General features: G+C 51.3%; 1 protein-coding gene across 10 annotated transcripts in view; it reads left to right on the top strand.

Annotated features, from left to right (window-relative positions):
- TTLL11 (tubulin tyrosine ligase like 11) overlaps positions 1–17,777 on the top strand; it is a 240,147-nt gene that overhangs the window by 199,042 nt on the left and 23,328 nt on the right. For 7 of the 10 annotated variants that reach the window (XM_086683916.1, XM_086683912.1, XM_086683911.1 and 4 more), the window contains 2 exons: positions 280–531; positions 8,980–9,086. In XM_086683916.1, coding sequence (XP_086540042.1) covers positions 280–531; positions 8,980–9,086 — 359 coding nt within the window. Of the gene's footprint in view, positions 1–279; positions 532–5,306; positions 6,640–8,979; positions 9,087–9,882; positions 11,168–12,708; positions 12,851–17,777 lie in introns of those variants that run through there. The other 3 variants (XM_086683914.1, XM_086683913.1, XM_086683915.1) reach the window with 3 other exon arrangements.

Below are 17,777 nucleotides of genomic sequence, written 5' to 3'. Positions count from 1 at the left end.
AAGGCACTTGTCCACATTGGGAAACCGGGATGGGAGAAGAGAGGACGGTCCTGGCTCTGTCCTGGGTTCGAGTCCCGGCCTTGCCACACACTAGCTATGTGAGCTTGAGCCGCTCGCTTCTCTGAGGTCAGGCCGCTGGTCTGTACAATGAAATCAGTGTCCGTGATAACACCTCCTTAGGTATCTGAACTGTAAAGAGAGGAGAATATGTGTGAGAAGGCGCTGCGTCCTATGACTCCTGCTGCACCTATTGGTTCATTACTTGCTCGTGTACTTCAGGTCTCAGCAGCTTACGAAGCCATTAGCTGCAAGGGAGGATCCTTCCGACAGTGAGCCGGCCAGCGCCTCCGATGGCAACACGGATCCCGAAGCCCACCTGCCCTCCATCTGCCTTAAGCAGGTGTTCCCCAAGTATGCCAAGCAATTCAACTACCTGCGCCTGGTGGACAGGATGGCAAATTTGTTTATCCGGTTCCTGGGGATCAAGGGGACGATGAAGTTGGGACCAACAGGCTTTCGGACTTTTATAAGGTCAGTGAGACCGGCCCCTCGGCTGGGGGTTCGGGCAGGGTGGAGTCCGGCCCCGCATCTGTCTGGTCCCATCTCCCTGACCGCTTGGGGCGGTGGCGGGTTGGGGTGGGGGGGTCTGCAGTGCCGGGTCAGTGCCCCAGCCGGGGCTGGATTGGCCCCGTGGCGGGAGCTAGGCCTGGCACACTCTTGGTTGTCGAATGAACTAATGAATGTTACAGATGTGACAGCTTTCGCCACCTTACACTTGTGGTTAAAACACAGTTTTGTGCTACCTTAAACTAGGTCCTTAGGCCACATATAAATAATTGCCCCTCGGACTCAGACAGACCTTGTGTTTCTTAAACCGGGGTGATGTTCTCCCAGTGGTAGTGGCTGGGTGCTGAGCATTTAGGAAGCCACAGCAAAAAAAAAAAAAAAAAAGGCACGTCTTTCCAAAGTGTCCATGTCGGGAGAGAAAAGCTAAATAATTCAGTTGATAAATAATTTAATGTATTTGTCCTGATATAAAAATAACACGGCTATATGATCAAGTATAACACACAATTTGCATGAATTTTAAACATGAACCATGAGATAAATCAGCTGCGTTTTTGCCAAAGCCAACAAAATAAACCACGGCACTCGATTATTCCTTAACTTGCCTCTACTCTCTGGGGCACTTTGGTGCAACACAGGTGTGAATAAATATCTGAAGCAATACTGACTAGCTGTGTAACCCTTGAGCAAGTTAGTGACCCTCTCTGAATCTCAGCGATCCCATAAAACGGGGACGGAGCTAGCAGGATCGTGTGTTACACACCTCAGGGAAACTATCTGCTGGCATTCGATGTTGCTGTTGGTTTCTCGTCATTGATTTTAATATTTCTACCTTCCACTTCAAAGTCACACTCTCCATAATTTTGTTCACTAAAGCAAATAATTAGAAGTCTCAAATTGGAAACATTTTGTCATGCGCTTCTCTCCAACTGAATTTTCTGAATTCTAACTCTGGCTCTCTGATATTCCTGATGGGATGGTGAACAGAAGAATCAGCAGGAATAATTGCCATTTTAGGAAACCTGAGTTCGGACTTGCACAGTGATTATGAGAAGGGCTTTGTGTTAGCTCTGGGGGGGGGGGGTGGTGGGAGGGGGAGGGGAAAGCCCAGTGGAAAGAGTCCAGGCTTTGAGTCTGGTTTCAGGACCAATCACATTACTTAATAGCTGTGTGGCTTTGGGCAAATCCCTCGCCTTCTCCAAGGCTCAGTTCCCTCGTCTATAAAATGGGAACAATCTCTCCTGCCTTTCAGGGTTATTATGGGGTTGGGATGTAATACATCCTCAAGCACCTGACCCAGAGCCTAGTTTACTGGAGCTATTTGTTAGGTGGGAGTCTTGTGACTATTATTTCCATTAGACAATGGGAATTCTCAAGAAAGTCAACAGACGCATGTTGTTACTTCCCTGAAAATACTACCTGATACCTTCTGACTCATTTAGGAATTGCATTTGACTCATAGTAATAGATACTCATCTATAAAGGGTTTAAAATAACAAGATTAATTTTCTCTCATATAATAGGAAGCTTGACAGTGGGGATCCTAGGCTGGTTAATGACTCCACAATGTGATCATGCCCCACTTTCTTTTTGTCTTTCTGTTCATCCATCCTAAGCATGTGCTTTCAAGCTTCAGGCTTGCCTCAGAGTCACAAGATGGCTGCTCAAAATCCAGCCATCATGGTCGAGTTCCAGGCAGGAAGAAGGAAGAATGGAGGAAAAGCAGAAGGCCATAGAAGAAGGGGGCAGGGAGAGATTTGAAAAAAATAGCTTACCGTAAGAATCACACTCTTGGTTGCCTCCAGGGTCAGGCAGGAAGCATAAGCCAGTGGGTGGGATCTGGAAGGTTGCGGAGGGGACATCCCTGGATAAAACGAAAGGCTGCTGCTGGGCTAGTATCACCAGAGGTTTTGATTTTCCAAGAGAAGCTAGAAATGACGATTTTTTAAAGTTTTGATTGATTGATTGATTGATTGATTGATTGGCTTAGAGCAGGGAGGGGCAGAGAGAGGAACAGAGAGAGAATCCCAAGCAGGTTTCCCACTATCAGCGTAGAGCCGGACGTGGGGCTTGATCTCACGAACCTCGAGATCATGACCTGAGCTGAAATCAAGAGTTCACACTTAACCAATTGAGCCACCCAGGCGCCCCTAGAAATGCTGATTTTTATATAAAATCTCAATACGTGCATATCCACGTTGGCTATTCAGAAAATAATTTTGAAACACTGGGTGGGTTCAATCAAAGTGTGACTGACCACAGAGCCCACCGGTGTGTGAGCTCCGGCATGAGAGGTGGGGAACGTACCCAGAGGGCTGCTAGGCTCATTCACGATCTTGAGAAGAAAACAGAACTGAGAATGGTTCTAGCAAAGGGGACTCCTAAAACACTCTCAGACTGGAACCGAGTAATATCAAAACTATCGCTTCAGATCTGTCTCTGTGTGATAGGCCTTATGATTTTTCCATCCTTTTTTTTTTTTTTCTGAATAATTAAGGGCATTTGCCAGTAAAACCGATTTTGGTGAGGTTGGAGGCCCTCAGGTCACCGTCTGTTGCAGCACTGTCCGCGGGAGCCTTGGTGCCCTGAGTAGGGGGAACAATGTCTTCAGGTGGGGAGCCGGACTCCGGCAGTGAGCCCCTCTCCCCTCCTTCCACACCCACCCAGCCAGTGTCCTGCAGGAGGAAGTGGAGAAAATGTTGCACAACCATTAATAGATTTTTCCTTTTGAAATATACCAAGAGATCCCGACAGCAACTTAATCGTAAAAGATGATACTCTGCACTTAGATTTATCGGAGTATGTTCAGTCTTGCCAGCTAAATTTAACAGCAAGCGTTTTCTCTTGCTAACAACTGCTCGCTCTCTCTCTCTCCTTTCCACTTCGGTTTAAATTTTGCTTCATTATGAATTAATAATATTTATGCCATATGTTAAATCGAGCCAAGTGCCCTTCTCTGGAGCACTGCGCAGGAGACGTACTTGCTGGCTAGATATACACTCCTCTCAGATCTCCCACACAAACGACAGAAGCTGAACTTGGCTTTCACCTGGACGACCCACTCTTTCTCTCCAAGTTCCTTAAAGAGAACAGGAGGGAACAAAACAAACATCCGACTGAATTTATTTTCAGTGACCATCTCTCATAATGTGCTGCATAGATCAGCAGTTTTAGGAGTGAATTATGCTAATGCCAGTCTGGCCACATTCTACTTTTCTTTTCTACCAAGAAATGAGAAATAATGAACTGTCGTTCCCTTGTCTAGACTTAACTCATCGAACCAGCTTTTCATGTCGTTTCCCCAGGAGGCACATAATAGTAGCACATATTACCATGAATTAAGCGCCTCTTTTTTCTCTCCCCCCCCCCCTTTTTTTATGTCATAATAATTCCTGGGGCGTGGAGACTTCTCTTTCTCTGAGAAATAGAAATGGTCTGATTCTTCAACTTGACAGCTTTCTTTGAGGGAAATGCATTTTTGCTGTTTTCTTTCCATTGGATTACTAATCTGGGGGGCTTTCTATGTAACTCACTAAGAACACATTTTCCAAATGTATCCTACATCAGAATTTGACATCAGTTTGCACGTGCTGGCGTTTTCCATTTCCACAGCCTGAACGTTAAACACTTTGCCAAAACCAGGTTCGTTTCTGGGAAATGGAGGCCACTTGGAGGGCCCTGCTCAGCCCCTTTGTGGTTTTTGATCCTGGTCTCCTTTCAAATTAGAGAATGGTTTTTCTCTTTTTCCTTTTTTCCCCCCTTCCATTCCCTTTTCTCATAGGGAGATATTAATATGTTTTATAATGGGTAGCTGTGGGGGGTTTTATGCTCTGAGAGGCAACATGGTGTGTTAGAATGTTCTGGAATAGAACTGTAAAGGGTCTTGTCTCCCCTTCTGTCATTAACTCCTTCCGTGACTTTGAAAAATCCCCCTGTTCTGTGATGATCTCTTTCCAGCAATATTGTGAGATCCTATGCCTGCGATAGCAATAGCCTTTAAAAATATACATGTTATAAACCAGAATCGTCATTTTCCCTCCTAGATATTTAGTGTTGGGTTTTTTTTTTTTTAATTAACAAATATTGATTACTTGTTAGCCTTCACCTTATAGAAAACTCTCCAGGAAAAAATAAGCTTCTTTTATTTCACAGAGAAGGAAGAATGCGAAGGAAATTCTATAAATAGAATTTTATAGAGTGGAAAAAGTTGGTTTCTAAATTTCCCATGAGATGTCAGTAGTTGTTGAGAGGAAATGAGGATGGTGATTTCAGATCTTTCTAAACTTGGGCTCCTAATGAACTTGAATGATTTGTGATTGTCTCCCACCATATGTGCCCAAATTCCTGTGATTCTGGGAGGAAAACAAAAACAAGAAAACAAAACATTTCTTCGAAGTGGTTCTACATCATGGAGGAGGGCTGGGAGCCGTCATTTGTTATTTCCCCATGTGTGCCAGGTACTGAGCTAGTCCTTAAAATGGTTTTGTATGGTGAGTAGCGGTTTCCTTGTTGTACAAATAAGGAAATTCTGATGCAGAGAGCTTCAGTGACTTGTTCAAGGTCACGTCACAAAGCCAAGATTCAAAGTCCTGTGCATTTGACTCAGCTCTTTTTTTTTTTTTTTTTTTTTTCCATACACATTTCCAGTCTATCCTTTCTCAAGAATTGTTCTGGTTTCTCATGTTACCATATTTCTTGGACTTCTCTTCCACTAAAGAATTTACTCCTCTACTCCTTAGTTATTTGAGGAACTGCATCCCAGGGCATAAGAGGAAATGCTACCAAGATTAAGAGCTACCAAGGCTTCATGTTTTTACCCCAGACTCTGAGATCTCTTCCACCCTCTGAGAGTGGTATCCAAGACAGATTGTGCTCTGCGTCACTCACTGGGCTCAGAATCCCACCTACACATCGTGGACACAAAATCAATTCTGCACCGAGTGGATGGATAGGTGAAAAAGTCATTCGAAAGTCTTGACCCTCCAAACAAGGAGGCTTTTCCTGTTTGGGTCAATGAGGATGCTGAGTGGCCATGGGGAAAAACCTAGGAGAATCTGTCTCCAAGTGACCATGGTTGTCTTCCCCCAGCCTTGTATCCCCAAGCTTCCCAACAGGGTCTTTCTAGAGGCTCTGGCCTTACTGGGCCCTGCCTGGGACTATGTCTCAAATCCCGGGTTCTTCCTGCAGCCCTGGGCTGGGCCATCCCCCTACTTCTCCCCAGAGCGCCTAAGTCCACTACTCTGTCCTCCAAGGGAGGACTGGATGTGAATCCCAGCTGTGTGATCTTGGGTAAGTTATGTCCCTTCTCTTGAGTCTCAGCTTACCTGTCCCTGGAATGGGACTAAGAGTACTTCCTTTGTAGGGTGGTTGTAAAGATGGACAGGAAAGGGCCTGGCATACTAAATGGGTGCCCGAGAAATGAAAGAATCAAAATTCTTTTAAAGCATCTCCTGTCTCCTGCAGCCAGCATGGGTCCCTCCTTCCCCTGTCCCCATACCAGATGTTACAATCAACTGTATTTGCAGGCATCACTAGGGAGGATGAGTTACCTCGGAAAAGGGATAAACGGAGAATTCTCTTTGGTAAATTACGGCCCCTGCTAAAGGGTTGACACTTCTATTTTCTACCTGTCAGAAAAAAATAACTATATACCAGTGGTCAGTTTGGTTTCCCTTTTTATACTCCATTAACCCACAGAGCAAGCCAGGCAGAGCTCCTGTCCCCTGGGGGAGCAGGTAGTCCAGAGGACACTGATGCAATAATTAGAGGGAAGTGGTGGCCCTTCCTAATGAAGCTTGGAAAATGAGCAGCGCAGGTTGTTGGAACACCTTGGGAGAGACTGGAGCGTCGTCTCCGGTGGAGCCCAATAGAGATAGCCATCTTGGTGACAGGCGACATGAAAAGCTGTGCGTCCATTGACATGTTGTTACCGGGGTTCAATAGCTGTGCGCTGATGTGTTTGAAGTCCGCCACCAGTGACTTGTGATTGAAATACGGAGCAGGAGCCCAGGAGGAAGCAGGATGTGAATTGATGGCCTGAGAAATACTATTGGCAGGGAAGAAAGGAAGGAAGAGGGAGGGCGGGAGGGAGTGAGCCAATGTGCTGGCATATAAGGAACACCAGCCTTGTCTGGGCACCATGCCGGGCACACTCACGGCCTCCATCGTCGGGTGTGTGTGGGTTTGGAGGGGGGCCTCGGGGGTGCCCAAGTCCTGCTTGCCAATCAACCCCTCTCCTGTCGGGCTTCTAAGGGACCTATTCACACGAGGGCTGATGACAAATGGGAAATCAAAGAACCACTTTATCATTAGCTGGGGCAACGGATGAGGCCATATTTGGAGAGTTGAAAGCAGCATTGAGCGTAATTCGGCCAAACGGACAGCTGGCCCAGAGGTATGACTCCACGATCGCGAGGGCAAATCCAGCTTGTGTTGGGACTCGCTTCCCAGCTCGACCCTGTTCAGGAAGGTGGTGCATCTGGACAAGCCAGGGGCTACCTTTAGTCTGGATGGAGAGCCCGGGGCCCTGACATCCAGACGCTCTGACTGGCGAGCTCCGTTTCTCCAGAATGGAGGGGGCCACTTGCTGAAGGGTCAGCCCCAAGCAGCCTCCGAAGATCCCACGCTGTAGCTCTGGAAGAGGAAACGAAAAGTCGGGAGCGGTTGGGAAGACAACCAACAACGGTGGGCCAACCGGGCACCAGGCACCATGCCGGGTCCTTGGCCCGCACCGCCTCATCCTTCTTCACCACCGCCATGGGGGCGGATACTATTCTCTTCATTTTTTTTTTTTTTTTTAATTTTTTTTTTCAACGTTTTTTATTTATTTTTGGGACAGAGAGAAACAGAGCATGAACGGGGGAGGGGCAGAGAGAGAGGGCGACACAGCATCGGAAACAGGCTCCAGGCTCCGAGCCATCAGCCCAGAGCCTGACGCGGGGCTCGAACTCACGGACCGCGAGATCGTGACCTGGCTGAAGTCGGACGCTTAACCGACTGCGCCACCCAGGCGCCCCACTATTCTCTTCATTTTAGGTAGCAGCAAATAAAGGCACTGAAGGTTTAAGTAAATGCTCACGGTCACATAGCTAGAAAAAGCAGCAGAGCCAGGGTTTCTATCCTGGTCTGTCTGATGCCCAAATCACGCTCTTTTCAGTGTGCCAGACTGCCTCCCCACGTCTCCAGACCAAAAAACAAAAACAAAAAAAAAAAACCCCAAAACCTAGAGGGGAGGCAGAGGATTGCAAACATGCCTTTGTGGCTTGGACAGGGAGCAGATGTGGGGCTGAAAACCTGGTTACCTTGGCCTCTGTGCACTGGAGGAAATAAACCAGAGGAGCCTCCGAAAGTCTGACGCCAGCCTCTCCCCACCCCTGCTGCTTCCAGGTGACTCCCCAAAGTCAGGACTGAGCGTGGAGGGGTGTGGACCAGCCGCGTTCATCTGCACTGGGAGTCTCGGGCTCACCGTTCGGGACCCACCTGAAATCTTCAGGTGACAGATTCCGATGGGTGACGTGCAGGAACCTCCAGCCCCTGTCTGTAGGTTTGGGCCCAGGGATGCATCCGGGAAGCATTCCAGTGGGGAATCACTTCCGGACAGAAGCGGCATCTTCCGTCTGTTTGGGTGACAGTGCTGTTTTCGTTGGGCCATCCGAGTGTGCCACTGTCGGCCGCCTGGGCACTGGTAAGAGAGCACGGTGCCCAGGTCCAGCCTTTCTCTCTCTTCCCAGAGACGAACGCGCGTGAAGGTGAAGAGGTGCAGAGGTGCATGTCCGAAACGAGGAATTCCCTTTCCCTCTCGGAGCAGGCAGAGACCTCCCCTGGCCTGTGTGCAACAGGCCGATCCCCAGCGGCTGCAGAAAAGACTGACTATTTTACAGGGGAGGAACGTGAGGTTCCGGAAGGGGAGCTGGATTAGCCGGGACCATTAGCTTCTAAGTGGCAGAGCCATTCAACTCAAGACTGGCCGTGTCCGGGCGCCTGGGTGGCTCAGTCGGTTGAGCGTCTGACTCTTAATTTCAGCTCAGGTCATGACCCACAGGATGTCCGTGCGGAGCCTGCTTGAGATTTTCTCTCTCTCTCCCTCTGCCTCCTCTCCCCTGCCTGTGCACGCTCTCTCTCTCTCTCTAAAAAAAGACTTGTCATCCTAAAGTCCTTGCTCTTTCCAGCCCTTTAGAATTAACCAAATTACAGGAACCCACATGATCTAATCTCAGCTTACATTTTCAGCCTTCTCTTCCCCCGCCCCCCCCCCCACCTGCCCTTCACCAGCTCCAGCTGTGGGGAGGGAGGGCCTTCCAGGCAAGGGTGAGGACACAGCCCCCCCCCCCCACCCCCGGCGAAGGCACGGAGGCAGGCCGGAAGAGGCCGCGCTCCTTCTGGCGGTAACATGTCCCTTCGCGTCTTTGGCAGGAACTGCAAACTCAGCAGCAGCAGCTTGTCCATGGCGGCCGTGGACATCCTCTACATTGACATCACCAGGAGGTGGAACTCTATGACCCTGGACCAGCGGGACTCAGGTACCTGATGACTGGCCTCCGCCCTGTCCGGTGGGAGTCCAGCTGGGTGGGCGGTACCCTTTTGGTTCCTTCTTGTTTAAGGGTCAAGGATGGGGAAAGAGGAAGGCTGTCCTGTTCGGCTGTAGACATCCCCCCAGGGGGACAGAGCTGAATTTGAATCTAGGAGCACTGTCCTGAACTGTGCTACCAAGGCTGGGCCCCCCCCCAATTCTAGTTCCACCGTCAGAATCCCTTATCTTTGTGTAAGGCTTTGATTCCATTTGTACTGGAAACACTCAATTATCCGTTCACCCCTCGGCACACATGTGCTAGCGTGTGTGGGCCAGGCCCTGGGTAGACGGGAGAGAAGAGCGCTTAGCTCTCAACCGTGGAGGAGCTCGCTGTAGGGCAGGGGGGCAGAGGAGAGCCCAGCCCTAGCATGGTGTGCTACCAGCCCAGGGGGGCACCGAGGGGCTATCAGGAGCCCAATGGAGGCGCTCCCATCGAGGGAGGCCCAAGGAAGACTTCTTGGAGAAGGGGGCGTGGGAGAAGCCAGTGAATGGGGTGGTGTGGACTGTCTGGCAGGTGTGGCTTGCCCAAGGCACAGACACTCGTGGAAGGCTCAGATAACCCCGAGAAGCTTAGGAAGGGAAGGGAGATGGGGAAAATGGGGTTGCAAGAGCCACTGAGGCCTTGAATGCCACACTAAAGACTTTGCTCTTGATCCTCTAGATTACGGTGGGGGGCGGGCGGGGAAGGACTCCGTTAGAAAGATCCACTTTGGGGCGAATGTGTTTCTGATCTTATTTCCTGACAGAGGGTGTTTTTCTAAAGAGTCATACTAACCGTACCTGACATTTGAACAGCTCATCACAAAATTACCCTGAGCTCTCATGCATAGTCCTTCATTAAATGTGCCCGTGAACCAGTGCACTGGGCATCCACGTTTGAATTTCACAGACGGTAAACTGTAGCTCAGGTGACCCGGCACCCGGGCTTCCCTCCCCTGGGCTGCATCCCTGCGAAAGGAACACGGGGCGGAGGGGGCGCCTCAGGAAGCAGCTTTCTTCCTCCTGTGGTTCGGTGGAAAGGACGAGAAATCAGAGGTTGGGAGATCCAGATTAGAACTGACTGCGCCATTTTCTACCCATGTAAGCTTGAAAAGCCATTTCACCTCCTGAGTCTCCGTTTCCTCTTCCGTAAATGGTGCCAACAATACCCGCTCGCCAGGGGGGCCTTGAGGTCTCCTACGTCAGTAGATATGACAGTGTCTGGAGCCCTTGCTGGCAGTGCAGAGCAGCTAATCCCATTAGCGGGCTCCACTCGGGCTGGGTCCGTCTGAGCGTGGGGTGCTCCCGGTCGCGGTCAGCCCTGGGCTACAGCTTTCTGGCCACGGGGATCATTACCTTTTAATAATGACGCCACTGGCTGCCAGTTGTTGGGCAAGTCCTACACGGAAGCGCTCTGCTGGGGGCTCCATATGCACGGCCCTGGCTGGAATTCCGGAGGTAGGTACCCTCAGCTCCACCGCAGAGAGAAGGGTGCTGAGGCTCAGAGGCACAGCTGGTGGGCACGGCTCTAACACCGCGCCGCCTCAGTTTCCCTTCCGGGCTGCTTGATCCCACGAGCCGGTGCTGGCGTCGGATGGCCTCCAGGCTCCCTACTGCTCTCCTTTCTGAACTCTCAAAGCAAAACCCAGGGAATCCCAATACTCACTGACTCCACAAGGTGGGTGCTAGGCGTCTCGGCCGGTGGAGCGCCCTCACAGCCTTCCCTGGCAACCAGGAGAGGCTGGCGATGGAGCGTCGTCTGGAGAAGCAGGCAGATTAATTATCATCTCGAGGACCGAGAGCGCTCGCATGACAGTCGAGCAGCGCGCTTTTTGCTGACGCCTCCAGAAAGTGAAGGAGTGTTTGCTCTGTGAGTTGAATGCAGGAGTCATCGCAGGATCCCGTGGAGGGGGCCAGAAGAGGGGGTGGGGTGGCAGCGGAATTATTAAATATTGAAATTGATCAGGAGTAGCAGCAGGAAGCTATTTATCATGTTTTATTGCTTCAAACTAGCATTACCATCTGGCCCATTGTTAATTCTGAATAGCTTTTCATGTTTTGTTTGCCTCTTAAATTGCTCTCTGTAAGCGGAATCCACAGGGGCTGTCCACGGTACAGGCGTGGGTGGGGTTTTCCGGGGTCTGCCAGGATCTCTCCGTTCTGCTGACCAAGCTGAAGAGAGGAGAAAAGTACTTATTTTTAGCACATACTGGCAAGCGAATCCGGGGCTGGGATCTCCCAGGCCTGTTGCCACGCCTCAGTAAGGATCGTTAGCAGGGACCGGGATCTCGAAAGTCCCTCCCAGGTGCATCTCGCTGCCCCTTCTCACACTCAAACACCAGACCGTCAAGCGGGTGATTGTGTCCCATTTTACAGATGAGGATCCTGAGTTTCCAAGAGCGAGTGGCTTGTCCAAAATCCCATAGCCAGTGAGTAGCAGAGCCCACATTTGAAGTCAGGCCTCCTGCCTCCTGGCCCAGGATGCTGTCCCCATTCCAGGGGGCCTTTGTGTGACTGGGCTGGGGGCGGGGCTTGTGAGGCAGGGAGGTGAAAGGTCGACTCCTGAAGCACAGGGCCTATGGGAAGATGGAACTGAGTGGGAGGTGGTTGCCGGTCTGAGCCTCTGTCTCCCGGCATCCTCAGAGCTCAGACTCCTGTTTCCATGGCTCCTGAAAAGAAATAACAGATGCAGGAGGGTGGGGGTGGGTATAGGCAGTGGGGGCTGGGCATTAAAGCCAGGAATGAGAAGCCCGTCTTGTGCCCCCGTCTCATTGGCCACTGCGGTCTCACAGCTGGCGAAGCCAGGGCCCGGTCCTTGCTTCCTGAGAAGGCTGGTGTGACACCCCCGATTCTCAAGGAGAAGCAGCTTCTGGAGCCAGCCACATTCTTAGGAGCATTCAGGAAGCTCCCGCATAGCAAAAGAAGACAGCTGTGGTTGAGTGGTGGTTCTTCCCTGGGGCAAGTGTCAGCAGGAAGACCAGAGAGTTCTCCTTCCTTCCCCCCACCGCGCCGCGCCCCCCCCCCCCCCCATGGTGCACAGCCAAGGAATTCTCATGCCCTCAGTTCCATCAGCAGGCTCCACTCGGGCTGGGTCTGTCTGAGCGTGGGGTGCTCCCTGTCGCACTCAGCCCTGGGCTACAGCTTTCTGGCCACGGGGATCATTACCTTTTAATAATGACGCCACTGGCTGCCAGTTGTTGGGCAAGTCCTACGTGGAAATGCTCTGCTGGGGCTACGCAGAAACACTGGCAGTTCCCTGTTAGAGGGGGGCAGCATGACCTGTCCCAGAGCCGTCTTGGGGCTGACAAGAAAGAAGTCGGAAGAGTGATAGAACAAGGGCTTGCATTCTCAAAGGGCAGGGGCTCATTCATCCACTCAGTCAACAAACAGGTAAAGAGCATGTTAGCAGGTGTCCGGCCTGGTAGAAATAGAAAGAGAAATTACTTACAGATCCCACTCTTGAGAAAAAAGAAATAGTAGAGACTATTTACTGAACATTCACACTATGTGACGGAAATAATTCTTGTTATGAGTTATCCCATTTAATTCTCATACAGCCCCGTGAGCTAAGAGTTGTTATTCCCGTTTGACAGATGAGAAGTCTGAGGCTTAAAGAGGTGAACTGTGGATTGAAACAGCTGCATCTAGTATGTCAGTGGGGACCCTAGGATTTGAACCAAAAGCAGTCTGCCTTCAGAATCCATTGCCTTTTCATCATACCCAGTGTCTCCAGCCATACACATAAAAAGGACACACGGTTGTCATAGGGTGTGGCCAGAGTCGGGGTTGGGGGGGGCGGTGTGGGGGAGAACAACAAAGGGGTATTGCTGTGAAGGTTAAGAAAGAGAACACAGACTGGGGCACCTGGGTGGCTCTGTTGGTTAAGCATCTGACTTCGGCTCAGGTCATGATCTCACGGTTTGTGACTTCGAGCCCCATGTTGGGCTCTGTGCTGACAGCTCAGAGCCTGGAGCCTGCTTCGGATTCTGTGTCTCCCTCTCTCTCTGCCCCCCCGCCCCCGCTTGCACGTGTGTGCACGCTCTCTCTCTCAAAAATAAATAAATATTAAAAGAAAGAAAGAAAGAGAGAGAGAGAAAACACAGACTTAGCATCCCAGAAAAGGCACCCGCTGCGAGTTTTGTATCCCTGAGACTAGCACAGGGCCCAGGGAATGATGAGCAGACAAATAGCAATAAAAAAATATCCTGCACCTGCAAAGTAAGGCGTTCTGAGTGTGAGAACCGTGGCTTATAGTAGAGGTGGTTGCTGACAGGGTCTCCTTCCCCTCTCCTCAATGTCTGGCATAAAACGCCAGCTCATTTGGATAAGACCTTCACCCCACGCCCAGCACTAGCTATGTCCAACTACTCGTGCAAGGTCCCCTTTCCGGAAGCCAGCCCAGACCTTCCTTCTGGCCTCATGAGACTTTGGCACCTACTGAAGGAGCTAGCCAGATTCCTGATGTCTGAGACCTTAATGAACTTTTATATAACCTGCATGGGGAGACCCTAGTATTGAAATGGAAGAATAAAAATGGTGTTTATAAAGATTAACGAGGAGAAAAAAAATCAAAACTACTATTAAAAAAAGAATGCACGTTTTGGGATCTAAATCTCAGACCATCCTTTTAAGTAGCCTTGTTTTCTATTCTTTTTTTTTTTTTTTTTTTTTTTGAGCTCAAGTGCATAGAATTGGACCAATCATAATCTTTGGTTCGTGAGACCTTCTATCCGAGTCCATGCATAACCCGCTTTTATTAAGTTAGCTTTCTGAATTAGTAATTTTTAATAATGTAATAAGCATCCACAGACTCACCACCCAAAACAGAAGCCAAGACTTCACAATAACCCACATCTAGTACATGGCTCTCCCCCAACACCAGCCTGCCACCCCCACCCCCCCCCACTCTCCCCACCCACAGAACCCTCATCTGCAACCCCAGGCTCATCAGTCCCCAGATAGTCTTGCCTTTCTCTCTGTTAGAAAGTCAATGGCTATTTAGGAGCTTGATGGAATTTAGTACTAGGCAATCTCACACTCCCCAGCCCGCCGATGTAATCGACATAGAAATAAATAAATAAATAAATAAATAAATAAATAAAGACTTCAATGTGTAATTCTAGAATTTCTAGCAGAACAGAAATCTAAATGAGGGTCTTCTCAGACAAACTGAGGTCTGGCAGTCCCGTCGGTGCCCAGAATGAAATGAAGACACAAATTTGTCTGTGAAGATGCTGTTACTTCATGTAAATTGCACTCACGAGCGCCTCCTTATCTCTGAGACTTTGCTCTCAACGCTTCCCAGAGTGGAATTTCACTTCTCTGTGCCAGAGACGAGGACAGCATCAAGATTAGGCAATAAAAGGTAGTATTACTGCGTCATCTCTGAGAGGGAAACGTTTCACTCGCGGAGGGAACCTCTGAGCCCAGCACCTGGACATCTTGAGCATCTAACACACAACCGACCTCTAGGGTCCCTCCCAGTCATCAACGGGAACATGACTGCAAAGCAAGGAAACTCGGATTCAGGAGTCTCTTCCGCCCCCCTCCTCCACCCATTCAAGCACACCCACACCTGGCCTGCAGAGGGAAATCTAAGAGTGGCGTAGTTTCATGTCTCATACATCCTGCACACTCTTTGACTAAAATAAGAACCGTTTCTTCCACCGCCTGAAGGATGCCTGAGCTACGTGCCTCCTTTCCTGAGGCTGCCTTGGTTTGACTGGCAGTATATCCAAAGCCACGGGCTCTGGGATCAGACAAACCTGGCTTCAAATCCAAATCCGGGCTCCCTAATTGGTAGCTGCGTCACCTCCGCAAGTTACATAACTCCCTCTGAGCCTCGTGTTCACCATCTGTAAAGTGGGGATGATAGCGGTGCCCGCCTCATAGAAGCATCGCTGTGGATGAAGTGACGCAAAGCGCTCAGAGCAGGGTCTGCCGTCCGTGGGAACTGCTCAGTAAGGGGGCTCTCGCTGCGCCCCTCTCTGAGACATGCCTCCCTGCACCTGCTCATGCCAGCCTGGGGACAGGACAGGTGCTGGGACCAGACGGGAAGAAGTGCTTGATGCGAGAGGCGTGGCACACGAGCAGTGGCATCACATTTCCCTCGGTGCCCAACGGAGTGCTGCCCCTCCCCCTTCCCCTCCACCACCGCCCTCACCTGCCTCTGGCCAGAACCGTGACCGCAAACAACCTGGGGCCAGGCCGCCCGCGGGTCCCTCTCCCTTGCCCCTCAGCCCTGGCCCACACCGTGGGGTGGTTCGGCTGGGAAGAGGGGGCGCGAGGTGGGTGCTGTGAGCCTGGGGAGCGTTGGAGACCTTCGGCAGGAAAAGCAGCGCTGGAAGGCTCGGAGCTGCGGGGCCTGGAAAGCTCACCAGTTGCCCTCCACAACTGCGGTGTCTGATGAATGGCTGTGGCCATCCCTCCACATGCCCGCTCTCACCCTGGTGGGTGCTCGCTGCCCAGGCTGGCTGTGCCGGCCTCAAGCCCCCCGTCTGCATCACCTTTCCACGCAGAGCCCACTGGCAGCTGCCTGCAAGGCCGGCTGGTCTAAGACTCCAGTTCCAGGGTAGAGCATCTGAGTGAATGAGGGCCTCGCGGACTGGGGCCCTCCTCTGCAGCCAAGCCTCCCCCCAAAGCCCCCTACTCACTCGCTCCAGCCAGGAGAGCGGCCACCTTGGAGGTCCTCCACCGAGGCCCCTCGCCTCTCTCCGGCGCCCCACCGCCCAGGCCGTCTCCCCAAGGAGACCCTCAGACGGCGCCCCCTCCCCATCAGCTCCAACAGCATCCGGCCCTGCTCTCCATCCGGATCGCAGCTAACTAAACGCCGTGGAATGGAGTGTGTGGCATCTCTCTGAAGCTAGACTCGCCTCCGCGAAGCCTAGAGCTGTGCGTGGCACACAGTAGGTGCTCTGCAAAAGTGTCAAATGAACTAGGATCAGACCCTGACAGTCAGCGGCGCCTGTGGATGTCTGAGTCTTATGACGGCCTCTCACCAAATTTCCTCAGTCGACTTATGCAAATCATCTGCCTCCTGTACTTTCATCAGCTGGAATGAGCCCCCACTGAAATGTATTTGGTTAACGATGTACTGAAATATTTAAAAGTATTTTTACTCGGAATGTTGAGTGGAGCCTCGCTTATACATATACATGGGTGGCCCCCTCCCTCGGAAATATGGGAGCCCGCGGATAACTAGGCGGGTTTCATGCAGCGCCTCTTGCGACGTGTCTGGCACAAGCCACATTCTGCAGCCTTGAAATTATCTCGAAGTCAGATGGGCCTCTCTGGATGGGTGCCCTACACGCTTACAAAAGAGTCGGCATCAGAATTAGTTTTAATAAAAGCAAGTGAGCGGACAGAAATGCCAGCTCGCCCTCTCCCTCGCACAGACACTTCAGGGCCTGCCGCTCCTGGGCTGCGCCTTCTGGAATTACTTCTCCCCTTTGCCAGGGCCACGACGAGGCCCTGCGTCAGGGGCGCCTGGTCTCCATCATCCTCTCCGCTGTCACCTCCCGGGTGGAGGGAACAGGATCTCTGTCCACTGAGCTGGCCTGACCCCCCCCCCCAAAAAAAAGACACAAGAAGGGAAAAGCAGAACGATAGTTTCTGCAGCCCCCCTCCCTTGCTTGCACCTGCGTGGATCATCACAGCACCATGGAGGCTGTGGGGAAGCGGGAGCCACATGGACTGCAGTTCAATCCCCGGCACCTTCCCTCTGGTAGCCCTTAGTGGTGGCACTCCCGCTCTGGGAGCCTCGGCCTCCTTTACAACGGGGCGGAGGACATCCGCCTCGGGTTGTCGTAAGGATTTAGCGAGGAAGCACAGGCCCCCGACCACAAAGCACTCTCCCAGTCCGTCCGTTTACTGAGTGTTCACACGCGGGTGAGCTCGGTCTTATTCCCATGACCCCCTTCTCAGAGGAGGAAACCAAGGCTGGGGTCAAGAGGGATTCTAGGGACAGAGCAGGAACCCCACCCGGAGCCTTTACCTCTCGTGCTGCCTGGGGAAGTGACAACAGTCACCACCTCTTGAAGATGGGAGGACCCCGTCAATCCCCAAATGTCCCCAGGCTTGAGAGCCGGATTCAGTGACTGAGGCATCCCTAAGGCTGGGCAGAGCTGTGTTTGGCAAGACAATGGTTGGTCCCTGATCTTGGTTCAGGGAGGCCTTCGCAATGACAGACACATGAGGGGGTGGGGCGGGGGCGGGGAACTCCGCCCCCAGGCATCCCCCACCTGCTCCTCCTCTTGCCGGGAGCTGGATAAATGTTCCCACCAACTTTATTGTCACAAATATGGCACCGGAAGCTCCCCAGAGCCTTGCTCTCTGGAGTTGAGGAAATGAGGATAAGATGGGTTAGGGGTCACACCCAGCGGTGCCCAGCCCATACGCAACACTTACAGAAAAATTGAGCAGGTAGTACCAAGAATTCACTCATATCCCCCCACATTGTCCCCTGTAATACCTTGCATTACCGTACATTTGTTACAGTTAGTGAATAAATACTGATACACGATTAAAGTCCACAGTTTACGTTCAAGTTCATGCCGTGTTGTATATTCTGTGTGTTTTGACAAGTGCATAATGTAATTTCCCCAACATTGCAGGACCCCACAGAATAGTCTCACTGCCCTTAAAAGTCCCTGTGCTCCCCCCC

The sequence above is a fragment of the Puma concolor genome, chromosome D4, assembly GCF_028749965.1.
Source record: "Puma concolor isolate L17-30 chromosome D4, mPumCon1.1.hap2, whole genome shotgun sequence".
Taxonomy (NCBI): Eukaryota; Metazoa; Chordata; class Mammalia; order Carnivora; family Felidae; genus Puma; species Puma concolor.
The sequence above is the reverse complement of the archived record's forward strand: the minus strand, read 5'-3'. Positions and strand labels throughout refer to the sequence as shown.